At 36.3% G+C, this 16858-nt stretch overlaps 1 protein-coding gene across 1 annotated transcript in view; it reads left to right on the forward strand.

Annotated features, from left to right (window-relative positions):
- LOC117928109 (anaphase-promoting complex subunit 1) overlaps positions 1 to 16858 on the forward strand; it is a 37577-nt gene that overhangs the window by 6647 nt on the left and 14072 nt on the right. Inside the window, 11 exon segments of the mRNA XM_034847950.1 lie at positions 989 to 1162; positions 2318 to 2808; positions 6148 to 6604; positions 7178 to 7516; positions 11397 to 11480; positions 14515 to 14607; positions 14802 to 14861; positions 15264 to 15362; positions 15682 to 15822; positions 16127 to 16207; positions 16519 to 16590. Of these exon segments, the coding sequence (XP_034703841.1) occupies positions 989 to 1162; positions 2318 to 2808; positions 6148 to 6604; positions 7178 to 7516; positions 11397 to 11480; positions 14515 to 14607; positions 14802 to 14861; positions 15264 to 15362; positions 15682 to 15822; positions 16127 to 16207; positions 16519 to 16590 (2091 nt within the window).

The following is a 16858-nucleotide window of genomic DNA, read 5'->3' on the forward strand; positions in this document are numbered from 1 at the left end:
CTTGTTCATCGGCTGACAAAGTAGAGAAAAAAGATACCAAGGTCCTTTGTGATGTACTTCTACCTCTTGACCTGTACTTCCTTACTCAAAATCTCTTTTGAGGCGAAAGTTCTAATAGGCCCGCAGAGACTAGTTTCTCTTTTTATTGGCCCTCTTTTATCTTCTCATCATGTGATAAACCAAACAACTAAGGTGTTTGGTGTGCTTTTGCTTGACACAATTAAGATAATTTATTTATTTGCCTTCAAAAAAGTTTTTGTTTTTTGTTTTTAAGAATATAAAAAAGCGGAAATGTATCCGAACAAAACCTAAAGTGTTATAAAAATAGGAATATATCCAAACAACATATGAAAGTTTATAATCTCACTTCCATTGTAAACTTTCTCTCCAAATCTCTCTTGAGGTGAAAGTTCTGTTAGGCCTGAGAATAGGAGTTATTCTTTTATTCTGTGACTTCTGTCACTTGGTTTTCTCATCACCCAGTAAACCAAACAGATGAAACAAAGGGCATTTCAATTAATTTTCCTCCCTTTGTATCCCTATCAAACACGATGCAAAGAGCAAACTTGATTAGAAATATCTTCTTTGCAATACTGTTTTCATCTGAAAAGAGAGAAAAAGAAGTATATCCGAGGGATTGACTTTATCATGGAGCTTACATGTAACAAATTTGGTGGCTTTTTGATGCATGGGGTTTCCTTAATAATGGATTTTCATATTAAACCTGAAAAAAAAATTATTCTCTTCGATTCATTTCTGCATTGAAAATCTGTTCCACATAGAATTTTTTTCTTCCTTGAAAATTTTGTTGTCCAAGTGTCTTTCTTCTTTTAATTCTCTTTTAATATGTTTAGTTTTACCTTTTCACCCTTTTCTTGGTACATTGAAGATTTTTTTGCAGATGTTGATTTTGCTTTTTTGGTTAATATCATGATGCTGAATATTCTGTAAACAATGAACATGAACATATGGATTTTTTTAACTGCAGTCAGGGAAGCAATGCCTGTGTAGGTATTTGTTGCCTTGTTCTTTGGGTAACAGGCTGGTGTCATCACATACTCTGGATTCTTCAGAACCAGCATCTTCTTTCCGTGACTTAAAGATTGTAGGATTAGCTGATGCTGTTGACGGGCGTGTCAATGTAATCGTAAACAGTGGGCAGGTATGCTAATTTCCTTACCTATTCTGGTTTGCTATTTGGAATTGAACTAACCACGAAATTTGCTGTTTTGTTGTCATATTACTTAGCTGTTCTGTGGGTTCCTTCATTAGTTGTCATGCATGTTTTGTTACTTGGAAAGGAACTTTTGTTTTTCATCCATTCCGTATCTAACCTGAATATTTCTGATTGAACTTTCTCTGAACTGTCTCTGAGTTTACTGCTTTAGGATTGTTGCACTTTTGGGTTCTTTCATTGTTTACCTGGAGGTTCTCACAAGGTTGAAAATATGGCCTTACGTCTGTTTTTCAAGCCAGATGCCTACCCCGTTTCTTCTTCCTTTTTGTTAAAAGGAAACCAGGAAAACTATATTAGTTGAATAAAAATGGCAAAGGGTATTAAAAAGATGAGTGATCCTTCCAAAAATATGTGTGTGTGTTTGAGAGAGAGAGAGAGAGAAGAAAAATTGAGGCCCTAAATGTAAAATGTCGGCATAGCCCAAAGCCTTCATGGAGGTGTGGAATCCCCAAGGAAAGCCTCCCAAGGAGGAGGAATGGATTGTAGCGTGCTTTAGGAGTTTCTTCATTGTTCTGTGATAGCTTTCTTCTGGAGTTTAGCCAAGATGGCTAGTGTTAAGTAGGTTATCTCGTGGGACATCACTTCCTTTCTCTTTTCCCCCCTTACTTTTGGAGGATTATGAATGACATCTTGTAGAGGAGGAGCACTGCTTTGCGTCAGCATTAAATAATGATGTCAGTATTAAATCTACTCCCATATTTACTTCTCTCCTTTTTCTTAGCCAGATTTTCTTCTCTCCCAAAAAGTGATTATAAATGGTAGTCTTGAACTGGATGGGTCTATGAATTTCTCTTCCAGACTTTGTGTTGAGTGCATCATGTTAAAGTTCTTCAAATTCATATGATTAGGGTGTCCCCAGATTTTAAATAACTAACTAGGTTTGTTTCTCTTGGCTAATGTAAAATACATTACTTCTTAAAACTTGTAGACTGTAACTGCTTGTTGGTAAGGCTTTGGATTTTGATAATTGAATCCACCAGTGTTTCTTTTCAGACTAGTTTGATGCATCTATGGTTCCATGGTAATTGCTTTGATGTCATTCTTGTGGTTTTTACATTTTTTAGCTTGTTAATTTTGTAGATGTTTAGATGTGCATTGCGAAGGAGCCCTTCATCTTCCTTGGCAAATGATTGCATCGCAGCAATGGCTGAGGGGCTTAGTTCCAGTTCCTATAATCATTTTCTTGCTCTTCTATGGGGAGATGGTGATGCTGGCTCTTTGTCTAAGGCTGACTCTAATGTTGATTCAGAATGGGAGTCTTTTAGTAGTATTATAATGCATATGTGCAAAAAGTCAGGATTGATTCCTCCAAAGCTCATGGATACAGTGCCACACACATCCTGGGAGTTTCTTATTAACAGCAACTTTCACAAGAACTACTCTAAACTTAATTTGATCACTGGAATTTCTTCCAAAATGTCACTTGAGTTGCAGGAATCAGATTCTTCTAAATCATATTCGGATGGTGGACGAGGCCTAGAAAAATTATCATATTCTGAGCCTTTGAAGGAGACTTTGGACTCCCTCCATGCGGTATATGAAAGTTTGAAATTAGATAATCTTCGCAAAAGGTGAAGTTTGGATTCTTATAATATATGCACATATCTTCTTTCTCTGCTGAGGCTTTGACTGATTTTGTCACTGTAACCATATTCTTGTCCCTTGATAATTTATATTTCTTTGGTTTCTTAGTTTTCTGCTTTCACTACAGTACAAGTGAAAGATTTTTCATTTAGTTATCTATGTTGTGTGACAATTGAAAAGGAATCCACATTCTGATTCTTTGCATCATTCTACAGGATGATCCCTAACCTGAAACCCTATGGACAGGATGAGCAACAAACAGGGCCTCGTGTGTTTGCATGATAATTTAAAAAGTAGATGGCATGCATTCTCTTGACGATGGAAAATGCTTTATCCTGTGTTTAAAAATATATGCAAGATAAAGTGGACCTTATTTTCCTTTGGGGTACAATGAACTGATCTCTTGTTTGGTGAAGGAAGATTCCCTGCTCTCTTTATAAATGGTTGTGGTTTCTTATCAACCACCTGAAAAAATCAAGTGGATAGTGTATATGCCAGCAAGAGATTGAAATTTTTTGAAGTGCCATTGTGTGATGGAGAAGATATGATCTGTTTTTTCTCTGGACCTAGCATTCAGAATACTTCAGATTGTTAATTTTCTAGCACCATTATATCGATTTGTTGTTTCGCTTGCTTGAATTTAGTCCTGAGAAAGAAAGCATTCCTTTATATAAATTTGGATTTTTTAACTCAAATTTGGTGGTTGTGGCAATCTGTATTTGACCTACCTTTCTTCCTTCGGACCATGTTGTATGAAGCTCAACTAGCGGATTTTTTGATTTCTTAGGAGTGGGAAGCCAAAGGCTTTCTACTGTGAGGACTTCTGTTTTTCTTTTTCCTTTTATACTCTTGTGCATGTTTCATTCTTGAAGGGTTTCTGATCCTTTTTGCTTTTGTTCATTCTTAAATTTATCTAATACCATGCAAGTATAGTTTCATATCAAAAAAGATATCTCCTTGATTTGTGGATTGGAATGGGTATTCAAATTTGTAGGTTTGAATTAGTATGTATATATAGGAATGGATATTTACATTTGTCATAGCCTTAGAGATTCACTGGATATTATAGATTCATAAATGCCTTTTTAAATTTTTTTTTTTAATTCTTGTACATTGTACTTGTATAAGGTGGCATGTTGGGAGATGCTTCTGCTTGCTAGAAGAATCAAGTGTAAGATAATCTGATCAAAACTCTTTTGAATTTGGAAATCTCGCAACTGCTTGTTGCTGGTGTAGAGGTTTTTGAGTGACTTTCATTTCATGGGCTGTTAGGAGGGGTGGTTGTTCTTAAGGGGCTTTAAGATGGGGGGAAGGGACTGGGTAGGGATTGAAGATTTGGAACTTGCTTTTTGATGATGAGACTTTGTTGTTTTGTGATACAAACAGTGATTGGATGCTATATTTGTGGGCCATTATCCTTTATTTGATGCAGAGCGAGGTGATTCTGATAAGGACTGTGGAAAATGTGAACGAGTTACTGGTTAAGACTTAGTTTTGTATTTAATTGAGGAGTGGTTTGAGAGAAAACTTGCCTCTTGGGAGAGGCTGTATCTCTATTAGGGTGGTATGCTGACCCTTAGAGAAAGTTCCTTGTCCGGTTTGTGTACTTTGTGTCCCCTTTCCTGATGCCAGTGTTATTTGTAGCCCAGAAGCTTTGGAGAAACTTCCTATAGGGATTGGAGATGTGGAAAGGAAAGTTCAGTTATTTAATTGATCAATTTTTTGCTACTAAAAGGAAGGGGGTCTATGTATTGGAAGCCTGTTGATCCTTAACAAAACTCTATCAGGTGAGTAGCTACGGAGGTTTGCTTGTCAGGAGGACAGGTTGTGGAGGAAGGCCATGGTTAGCAAATTTGGAGCAGGAGGGGCCTGGTTATCAATAGAGGCAAGTGGAGTTTTGATTTATAACTTTGGAAAGCCATTAGAAAGGAATGAAGTGAACTCAATCCTTCTATTGACATATTTGGTGCAGAGAGTCTCCTTTGAAGGATCACTTTTTGAATTTGTTCCATATTGCAACCAATAGAGCAGCAATGATAGCAGATTATTGGCATGGGGAAGGGGGCCATGGTTGTTGGATTCCATGGCTCACTTGAAGTTTTCATTATTGGGAGCTTGAGATGTCCTTTTATTTTATTCAAGATTATGTGGTCAGTTAGGGAAGGGAGGATGGGTTAGTATACAACGTTTCCAGGGTGATGCTTATCACTTCTATACTAAGGGTGATTCTTTCACTGATAAGTCTTTTTTAAGGACCTTTATCTGGCCATTTCTTCCTCCATTCTGTTAAGGAAGTTATGGAGATTGTTTGCACCTTTAAAGGTAGGGTACTTTGCATAGGAATAGGCTAGTGAGAAGATTCTAACTATTGATCTGCTCATGAGAGGGGGGAGAATTTGGGTTAATTGTTCCATGCCTAAAAAAGATGGTGTCGGCCACCTCTTCTTTTTTGTTATGAAGTGGCTCACAGTTTATAGGCTTTGAATTTTGCAATGTCCGGTGTCTCATGGTTCCGTCCTTTCTTAGTTAAGGAGCTTTGATGAGTTGGAATGGTGATTTCAAGAGGAAGTGCAAGTTGAAGGTTTGGAAGGCAGTCCCTTTGAGCATCTTTGGCTGATTATGGAAAGTGAAGATTTGAAGGATTTTTGAATGTGTAGAGCAATTGGTTCCTTGTCTTAAAGATGTCTTTTTGAAAATCTCTGTTGGAATGGTTAAGGGTCTTGTTTTTTGGATGTATCTTTTGGGGATGAAACTCTTACTCTCTAAGATTCTATTGATGGGTTGGGGTTGGGTTGAGCTGTTTTTCAGGAGCGATTTGTTCTTTATCATTCTTGTTAGTGTTTGAATGCTCCTTGTATTCTTACTATGTACCTAGGTTGTGCTCATAAAAATTTTCATAAAGATTATGTATCTGAAACTGGGGAGGATATGCATTATGATCTGAAAACCTGATGCTACCGACTGGGGCAGAATTTGCGCACAGTGACTGACTGGAATCATGCCTCCACTTGGTTAAGTTGGAAGAATCAATAATATGATAAGTTACAGACTAGATTGGCTCAGTGTGGTATAAGTTAGGACGTCTCACTAAATTTGCATGACTTTTGCTAAGTACTATACTGATTTTTCACTTGTTGATTTATTATTGGGGCATTAGATGAAATGAATTTTTGGTGCTTTTGTTCTCAATTTTTTTTTCTGCTCACTATTTGCATTTTGAGTCGCACTTTCCAATCCTTAGATAAATTGAGGCAAAAATTTGTGGTGGTATTTCATGAACTTGTTATTGATGAGCTACTGTTTGAGAATTCAAATTTTGTTTACAGGGACTTGGGACTTCTGGTGGTTCTATTATGTAATGTTGCTAATTTTCTAGGAGAGGGAAGCTACTTGGACCATTATGTTCGTGATTTTCCTGGTATTTCTAAGAAACTTGGGATGTGTAAAGCCTGTCTTTCCCAGACAACTCCTCCCAGTCTATTCAGATGGCTTGAACATTGCTTGCAGTATGGATGTAATTCTGCTAATATAAATGACCTTCCACCTCTGATTCGTAAAGATGGCCATTCAGTTATCTGGGCCCGGAAGATAGTTTCCTTCTATAGTCTGTTATCTGGTGCGAAACAAGTGGGGAGAAAACTTTCATCTGGTGTTTATTGTAACCTTGCTACAGGATCATCTTCCAGTTCTGAGGAGTTGACAGTCTTGGCAATGGTTGGGGAAAAATTTGGACTTCAACAGCTGGACTTACTGCCTGCTGGTGTATCCCTTCCTCTTCGACATGTAAGATATGTTTGGGTAATTTCAAAATGTATGATGAGCTCCAAATCATTTTGTGAAAACTTGTCAAATTCTAAATTGCTTGGAAAAATGTAATCATAGAACAATTATTATGGTCTTAAGTTACCCATAGTCTTTGCCCTTGAGGCCTGGCTCAACTGCTCAAGTGGTGAAGGGTTGGGAGGATTTGTGGGAGGTTCTAGGTTCAAGTCCCAATGAGGGCAAAAATTTACCTATCAGGGAAATTCTTTTTTACCGATTGTTTAGCTCATGGTGATAATGCACAAATGCATGTTGCATATCAGAAGGATTTGATTGTTGTCTAATGTGTCCTTCTAGCAAATAAAATATCTTTGACAAGGTAAATTCAGGATGATGAATGATTTTGCCATCATCTTCATTTACATTTTACTGAAATAACAAGAAGAGTCGCTTGTTTTTATCTGCATCTCCTCTGTGCTTCTATTGAGGTGTCATTGGGGCTCTTCAGACCCATGTTATATTTCTTGATAATCATTCTATATGCATATTTTACTTTGCAACTTTGCTAAGAAGTACTTTTTTCACTCTTCATAGGCATTGGATAAGTGCCGGGAATCTCCTCCCACCGATTGGCCAGCAACTGCATATGTTCTTCTTGGTCGAGAGGATTTGGCTTTGTCATGTTTGGCTCATTCACACAAATACAAGGAACTTGAGATCCAAACCAACGTGAATTTAATTTCTATGTCTACTCCTTATATGCTACATTTGCATCCAGTTACTATTCCTTCCACATCTTCTGATACAATTGGATTGGACAATACCAAGTTTGAGGATACAGATTCTGTTGATGGATCCATGACAGATGGCATGGAGCATATTTTCAATTCTAGCACTCAGTTGCGATATGGTCGGGATCTCCGATTGAATGAGGTCAGTTTGGGTCCTTCACCTGAGTCAATAATAGTAAAACGGTAACTTATCAAAAAAAAAAATAATAATAGTAAAACGGTACAAAGCAGATGTATCAGGAATGGACTATCTTAAATTGTTTGAATAGATAGTTTAGTGCTAGCCTACTACATCTTGATTGCTACGGGCTTTAATTTAGGATATGGATGGCAACTACATCTCCTCTTCCCTCTCCCCCCTCCACACGCACACAAAGAAAAGGGAGAAATAGAAATCCTCCACACTGTGGGGCACCTTTGTCAGCCAAACAACAAATGCAAATGTAAGAGCAAATCGATCCTGTGGAATATCATTGACTTTGCACAACCTAGCATCCAATTTCACCTTGATTCTTTCATATGACATTCATGATGTATTGTGGCTGAGTCTCCTTCCACCAAGAGATTGTTGCAACCCAGAAATCTCGCCTGAAGCAAACCCTTCCAACAAGGCTAGGATCACCGTCTCTATGGCCAACCCCACTGTAGCAGGTTTGGGAAACTTAATCACTCTGCTCAGTGATCCCTGAAGGTTCCACTAATCCATATTTGTCCCAATTTTCATGGTGGGTGCCTATCAAAGCCAAATGAGGGATCCCATTGAAGTGGGTTTCCAGTCATAAAACCCTCCATAGACTTCTTATTAGAACAATCAGATCTTTAATACAAAAAATCATGCTAAATGGATTACTTGAGAAAGTGGAAGTAACTGATACCCAAAGAGGAGATGGCATGTCTGTTTTCACTTTCTTCTCTTGAAATATGTGCATTTTCTATGAAAGTAACATGTTATGCCTTTTTTTTTAAAAAATTTGGTTGTGTTTTTTGCTCTTGATATGTCTGGGACTGTGGTGTTTTCTTATGGTTTAGATAGGAGTTCTTATATTAGTTCACAAATAACTTCAACAAGAAGAACTTAGGGACAGGGTGATATTGAGCAAAGAATTTTCATGTTTTTGTCTTTATTTTCCAAGCCTATGCAAGTTCTAGTGACAGTTTTCTGTAATCTTTTTGAAGGTCAACTAATCCTTCTTGCATTTTCCAATCTATATTAATTGATTTTTGTTTCTGAAGTCAGACACAAAAAAGCTTCTACAGTTCTATTGTTTGTTTCCTTTACTGGATGCTACTGCAGAAATCTGTTTATGGGATTCTGTCGGTGGTGGTTTGCTCCTTCATATTAAGTATGATACCTTGTGTGGCAGCATGGAATTGTCTGTTGTTCTACTGACCTGGGTTCTTGGATCCTCTTCTTTGGGTGTTTGTGTTATATAATTTGAATAATATTTTCTGATCTACCTTTTTAGAGGTGCTCATACGTTACTATGTATTATATGTCATCCATAATGTAGAAAATGAACTGCAGTCTCTTAAGCTAATTTTTTTGGTGTTCGGGCGTTCGTCAGGGTTAAGGATTAATCTAAATGAGAGCACTCTCTTTGGAATCAACATTGGCTAAGACCAAATCGCCAGGTTGGCTTCGCTGCTTGACTGTGCAATTTCTGAATGGTCTTTAATGTATTTGGTTCCTTTAGGGGGAACCCAAATTCGATTTCTTTTTGGGACTTGTGCTAGATAGAGTCTCTAGGAGGTTGGATGGATGAAAAAAAACTTTCTTGTCCTTAGGCTGTAGAATCATCCTAATTCAGTCTTGTTTGTCGCATATCTTGAACTACTATCTTTCTTTTTTCAAGATTCCAACTTCAATAGCTTTGAGGTTAGAGAAAATGCAAAGAGATTTTCTATGGTCGAGTTGTGGGGATGGTAAAATGGATCATTTGGTTAGGTGGGATTTAGTATGCAGGCTTAAGGAGTTTGGTCGATTAGGGTTTGTGAAAATTTCTCTGAGGAACCAAGCTTTATTAGGGAAGTGGTTCTAGAGGCACCTTAAGGAAAGTTCTGCCTTTTGACACCAGGTTAACTTGAGTATCTGTGGGACATATCCTAATGGATGAGACGCCAACAATATAGTCAGAGATGGTCACATTGTTGCCCTTGGAAGGCTATTGCACATATGCTCCAAATTTTTTCTACACACACTCGCTTTGTGGTGAATGATGGGATCAAAATTTGTTTTTGGGGAAATCTGTGGTGGGGGGATCAACTTTTTTGCTTACAATTTCAATATCGTTTAGAGTCACCACAACTAAAAACCTTCCTATTTCAACTATCTTGTGGGTAATAATTTTTGTTTGTCTTTGGATTTCACCTTTCGTTGCAATCTAATTGATGCGGAGATTGTGAATCTTGAAAGACTAGTGTTCTTACTTTCCAGTGTTCATTTATCTCCTTCTGTTCTAGATGCGAAAGCTTGGGTTCCATCATCTTCAGGAGTTTTCTTAGTAAAATCATTTTTTTCAGCCTTATCCTATTTCTCAAATTTTGTTCCTTTCTAACCAACTAATTTTGTGGAAATCAAGAGTCCCTTCTAACGTCAGTGCCTTTGCATGGTTAGTGGCACATAAGAAGGTAAATACCAATGATATGTTATAGTTGAGAAGACCTTTCAAAACCCTTAACCCTGATTTGTGTATCGTCTGTAGGGAGAGTAATGAGACGATTGATCATCTTTTCTTGCATTCTTCGATTACTTTGGGATTGTGGCATAGGATGTTTTCACAGGTTGGGATGAATTGAGTTTAGCCAGGCAGTATTAGCAATATGATGGTGATTTCCTTGAAGTGTTTTGGGAATTCTATTAGAGGCAAGACTCCTTGGAGGATAGCGTGTCTCTCTTTGTTGTGGAATGTGTGGAGAGAAAGGAATGCTAGGATTTTCCAGAATACTTTGAGGACACTGGAGTTGATGTGGGATTTTCTTCAGTTCTATGTTTCTTTTTAAGCTTACCATACAAACAATTTAAAACCCTATCCTTTGAGCGTTGTTCAACTTAGCTAGCTGTCAATATGTACACCCTTGGGTTGGGTTTACAGGGTCTGATTTTGTTATACTTGTATAGGCCTTTTGTCTTTTTTGTATAGCCCTCGTTGTTTGGTGGAGGTTTACTTAGTTCTTTTGGTTAGATTTGTACATCATGGGGAGCACTTTTCATCCTTCTCATGTTTTTTCTCAATTAATACAATTGTTCATTTCTGATAAAAAAAAAAAGAGTAGAAAATGAACTCAATTCTTGTACTTGGGCTTAGGTGCATCTATACATATGTGGTTTGTGGCCAGAATTTAATAGTCTACTAATGAACCAGTTCAATGCAAGATTTCTGCATCAGAAAATTTAGATGAATATTTAGGTGTTGGATCAGCTGATTTGACTGCCTATGGAAAGATATTTTATGGAAGTGGAAAATTTTACAATTAAGCAGTAAAAAATTCTTCTGAGAATGGTTATTTTTTGGCTTTATCAATTGTTTGGTTTGCATGTATCCTGTTGTTTGTCCGTATTTCAGGTCTGAGAGACAATTCCTATTCCAACTTTCAATTCTATGGATTGGTTGTCAGATGGTCAAATTTCACCTATAATATTCACATGCAGAGCTAATAGATCTCCTTTTCCCAATCCATTGTCTCCTTGATTGTAATTGTTTGTTAATATTCATTTATCCGAGTCTATCTAACTTGACCAACAACTTCAAGAAATTATGTCATCTGTAATTATCACTTTTGTGCATCTATTGGAGTGGGCTATCACAGTTAATTGCTGCTAATATAATCTTCATGTTCAATTTGTTTGTAACACATCACTTCCTGACAAGAGCTGAACTTAATTCCTATAGACAATATTCATTGGTTAGTTCTGTTCAATCTTACATGCTTTTCCTTGCACATTTTTGGTTTGGTTGCTTTAGAAGTAATTATTGCTTTCGGTTTTCATCCTTGTACTTGATAGCTAGTTTGATTTTTACTAGGTTAGACGCCTTTTGTGCTCTGCAAGACCCGTGTCAATTCAAACATCAGTTAACCCCAGTGCCTCTGATCAAGATGTCCAACAGGTACACACTTTCTTTTTTTTTTATCCTTTTTGCATTCTTTATTATCAGTTCTTTTCTCTGATGCATTTTTGCTTTTGTTTTAGTATTCAATTAACTTAATTTGACTAATATAATACTTCTGAAACCTATTTATCAAAAAAAAAAAAAAAAAAAAAATACTTCTGAAACCTCAATTGAGAAGATTTGTATGTAGAAGAGCTTACTGGTTAGTCTTTGGTTACCAAATTTTTGGAATACCAAATTTTAGGACTTTTTATGGATAAATGAATAATTTTGTCATTTTATAAAATTTTATGAGGTTATAAACATTTATATGATAAATTTTATGAGGTTATAAACATTTGTGCAACAGATTATTTTTTTAAATCAATACTAGCTTCTGGCAGCTTTTCTAGCAAAAGCGACTTTGTTGCCACTTTTAGTGAAAGAGATTGTAGGTCACAATTCTTTAATGCAAAGGATCTCTTAAATGCAACCAAACAGTTTCAGGGCCTCTACTGCGAGTTAGGGTTTGCATGATCTTGGGATGAAACATTTTTAAACATTAAATGAAGTTCTCTGTTTATGTAAGTTGAAACTTGAATAATGGATGCAAAGATTCCCAACATGTTGGACAAGATGGTAATATAGAGTTCCCATAGTTGTTTGGTAGAAAAGAAAAGGAAAAAGAAAAAAGAATAGAAAATAAAAAAAAGGAAAAAGGAAAAAAGAACCAGAATTGCTTGACTGTGTCCACTGACATCACCTTCTAATGGAAAAGAGAGAATACAAGCATACCTTTCCACTTATTAGCTAGTTACAAGTTTACAAACTCAACACATATTGCTTTTTTTCTTAATTGCTCTGGACCCGGTTTTCATGATGCTTCTACTGGAACGTATCAACTGTTGTGGCATAGGAAATTCCAGATTTTTGATGGCCACCATTAGACTGATCATAGTGATCCTAATATTGAACAGTTTCATCATCTCTTGAGAATGAAGAGAGGTCTTGCAGAATTTCATCAACTCATTTTGTAATAAAATAATTAAAGTAGAGGTAAAGCAAAATTCAATTACACTTTTGATTTTGCAACTCAATTCAACCCTTAGACATGATGTTGTGGGAATGATCAAGTTGGTTTTTTCTAGAAGGCAGTGATGTACTTGGATATATGAAGGGTTTTTTTCTTTTTAATAAAAAAACAAGATATTCTTTTATAAAGATTTAGAAGTACATGAGAGGGATGATAAATCCTACCCAAATAAACAAACTTTGATCAAGAACAGATGAATAAGATTTCTCCTATATACCACACAAAACTATACAAAGAAATTGTGGTTCTGCTCTCCTTAGAGATCAACACATATGCAAAAGTGGCAGAAACTTTGCTCCAAGTTTTGCTATGTTAACCCTTTATTTACACATTCCAGTTAAGCTGAATAACATTGAGAGGAATGCCCTTGAAAGCTAAAATTGTTGAGGCTCAAAAAGAGGAATGGAAGTAAATTAAATCCCATATCGACCTTGTACTTACCCATTTATCCTAAAAAATCCTTACATTTTTTTTTTCCTGCCATGCGACCCAAACAAGTGAGACATGTAATTTGCCAAAGGGTTTTGCCTCTATCTAGACCCCCAAATCTCTAAAGGAAACGGTCATCATGTCACTTATGCTCTTGGGTGGAGCTCGATCAAGCTTGACTAGCTTGAATAATTTATGCCAAAGAGTCAAAGTTGTTGGACAGTGTAAAAAGTGATGATTAATCAATTCACCAGTTTTCATACACATAGTGCAATAGTGAGGATTAAGGGCTTTGTAAGGTCTTCTCATTTGTGGCAAGTTGGTGGTGTTGACGTTCTCGTTGGCCACCAACCATGCATAGGCCTTGACCTTAGATGAGGGTTTAGACTCCTGTATGAATTTTTCTGGAGAGAAATGAACAAGAGCTGGTGGATTGGACTAGGTTAAGATGAAGGATTTTGCTGTAAATATGCTTGAAGAAGAGAATGACCAAGCTCTCTTGTGAGGGACAAGCGGAATCAAGTGCGCACAAGAGAGAGTACATGAGTCTTTCCAAGCCCTCTATCTCTGCATTGGTGAGGTTATGATGGAAGATAAGGTTTCAAGTTAAAGGGTAAGAGGTCCCAAGAATTGCTGAAATCGATGATTTTCTAATGGTCAGAACTATCAAAAGATTTATTGAGATCATAGAGGTTGATCTATGAAGAAACTTGTAATTGTAGAATTGGAGGCAGGTGCTATCCTGATCGTAGCTTTCAGGCGAGTTCTGTATTTTATAAGCAGGATTGGTGCTGCCTGGCAGCACTAACAGAGCTATGCTGAAGTGATCTGTTTCTTTTGTGCCCTCTATCTTTATTTTATTTGAGATGATAAGACTTGCCCAAACATGGCAAGCACCTTGGAAAGTAATGCAGACTGTGTTTGCTGGACATGTATAAGATACTTAATGAAATTGAATAAAAATGATTAGTTTTATTTTATATTTTAATCTTGAGAGGGTGCTCCCCTACTCGGTTAGAGAGGCTTTGCTAGGATGACATGGTTTTTTCGTGGGTAAGAAAAGGAAAAAGGCGTGGTGGGCTGCTCCTTTATGCATTTTTTGGACTGTTTGGAAGGAAAGAAATAGTCGGGCCTTTGACAATGAGGGGTAGTCGATTTAAGGGTTGAAGTTCTCCTTCATTTGTAATCTTTGGGCCTAGTGCAAGTTGTATATAGTTCCTAGTCTTCTATCCTGTGTAGACTTTGTGGAGGGGTTGGGTTCGGCTGAGGGGGTTATTGTTGGTGTCCCTCTTTGTTTTTGTGTTGCCTTAATGTGTTTCTTTGTATGTGTTCTATGTACTTTGAATCGCTTTTTTTGGCGTTACTTCTTATAAAATGTTTATGATTACCTATCAGAAAAAAAAAAAAAAAAATTTAATCTTGATACGCTTGATATTCCTTCTATGACTTTTTTCCCTCTTTACTGGATGCACCTTCCTTTATGTGCTTTTGTCTCATTTAGTTGCTTCTGTTATGCTCTTACTTGTAAAGGCTCAGCTATGGCAGCTTGCACAAAGAACTACTGCTCTTCCTCTTGGCCGAGGAGCATTTACTCTTGCAACCACTTGTACTCTTTTAACAGAGGTATTCCCTTTTGTATCACCAAATGCTTCTCCTGTCAGAGATTATAGTTCCCTTGTTTTAATTTGGGGATTTATTTTTACATATTTTTAAACGCTTTTCGATTTTTCTTGTAATTTTCCAGTCTTATGTTCTTCCATCGATTTCTTATGAATACATTTTTGGTTCTAATAGAATCCCTTGAAATTTCTTTGCAGGCACTCGCAGTCCCAAAGCTTGTTTTAGCAGGTCGGTTGCCTGCTCAACAAAATGCAACTGTATGTTCATATTAATTTCATATAGTAGTTTACTGACCTTTTTTTTTTCTGTGACTGGTTTTGGTTTGGTCATGCTGTATGTGTAATGTTCAGATGCTATTAAGTTCACTGGGTTTTTTCTTGTTATGGTGAACTGAGGAAAAAAAATATTTTCATGAGAAATTTTCTTATATTTGATTTGTGTTATTTATGATTTTGAAGAAGCTGTTTAAATTGAAACTTTCTTTTGCACAGTAGCATTCGCTTTTGAGGGATATATATTTCTTCATTATTATTGTTAGTAGTAGCAGTAAGTTTTTGGTTTTATGTTCAGAAATGCTGCAAACCATCCTGCATGATTTAATACATTTTTTAATCCTTTTGTACTTTCTGTTTTACATAGAGATTTTTTTCCCATGATAGGTTAATCTTGATCCAAATATACGGAATATACAAGAACTGAAATCTTGGCCAGAGTTTCACAATGCTGTAGCTGCTGGGCTTAGGCTGGCCCCTCTTCAGGTTTACCTTTATATCTCAAGATCACATAGCACTTCCTTTTTTAATATTTTAATTTTGTTATTTTTTATTTTTTTTTAAAGAAAAACGCATTTTGCAGATTAATGGACTTCTTTTATAGATTTTTTAACAAATTACTTTTGTAGTAGTATTACTTGTTTTTGTTTTGTAACCTTTACCATAGAACTGATATACATATTTAAAGTGGTATCTAATTCTTTAGGCATTTCTATTTGTTTAAGCAATGAGTTAACTCTTTTCCGCTATTTCCCTGTTTTATACTCCATATTTTATGTTTTACATTTTAGTTACTCATTTTCAGGGAAAAATGTCAAGAACATGGATAATATACAACAAACCTGAGGAGCCAAATGTTGTTCATGCTGGACTTCTCCTTGCGCTAGGATTACATGGATATCTGTGTGTTTTAACCATAACTGACATATACCAGTATTATGCACAGGTTTAGTATTCCATGAGTGGTCGATGTCATCTTGTTCTTCTTAATCCATAATTCCAAACTGTTTTTTTAACTTATAGGATATTCTTGAGTGGTTTGTTATTAACTATTTTTACCATTTTCATCACTATGACAATAACTACCAGTATCACACCTCCACGCCTATTTTTAAGATTTGCAATATACATTTACACTTGGTTGTTCTACTTAAGACTCCAAAGTTATGAGTCTACTTAGTGCATGCCAGTGCCCCCCCAACTCTCTTCTCCTGTCAATTCTTGATTTGTGTTCCAATTTGTCCTGATAGGTACATGAAAGCACAACTGTAGGATTAATGCTTGGCCTGGCAGCTTCTTATCGGGGGACCATGCAACCGGCAATATCAAAGGTAAAAGCATGTGCAACAAAACTGTAATGCTTTCCTGTAGTATACCATTTTTTGGATTTTGTGTCATTCTGTTTCATGCTTAAAAATAATAAAACCAAATTCTAAGGTGTTGACTACATATATGCTTTTGGTTTATTGTCATCAGAGCCAGTTAAATGATGACTGATAAGCTAATACTTAAAATAAAAATTTGTAAGACACAGAATAATAATTACTGAAGTCTGGCTATATATTTCCATTCTTTATGATGTTCTCCATAAGTATTTGTTGCTAACACTTTGTTCTGAACTAATTATATTGTTCTCTGGCAGTCTCTTTATGTTCATATACCTGCTCGTCATCCATCTTCCTTTCCAGAATTGGAATTGCCGACCCTTCTGCAGGTATGTAGCATCATTCTGCAGTTGTTATATGCCCTCTTGAAATTTACCTTAAAGTTTTATTCTTCTGGGTGTTATTTTATTTTATTTTATTTTTTTATCATTCCTATTTCAACCCTGTTGTGGAATAAAAAATAATACTCACAACACACACACACACACACACACACAAACATGTTCATGTTTTTAGCTGAATAGGCCATTCTTTTTTCATTTTCTCCACTGGTAGAATGTCGGTTTTCCTCTCTTCTGTAACATTTCAACTTTTAAG

Source organism: Vitis riparia, chromosome 13 (assembly GCF_004353265.1).
Source record: "Vitis riparia cultivar Riparia Gloire de Montpellier isolate 1030 chromosome 13, EGFV_Vit.rip_1.0, whole genome shotgun sequence".
Lineage (NCBI taxonomy): Eukaryota > Viridiplantae > Streptophyta > Magnoliopsida > Vitales > Vitaceae > Vitis > Vitis riparia.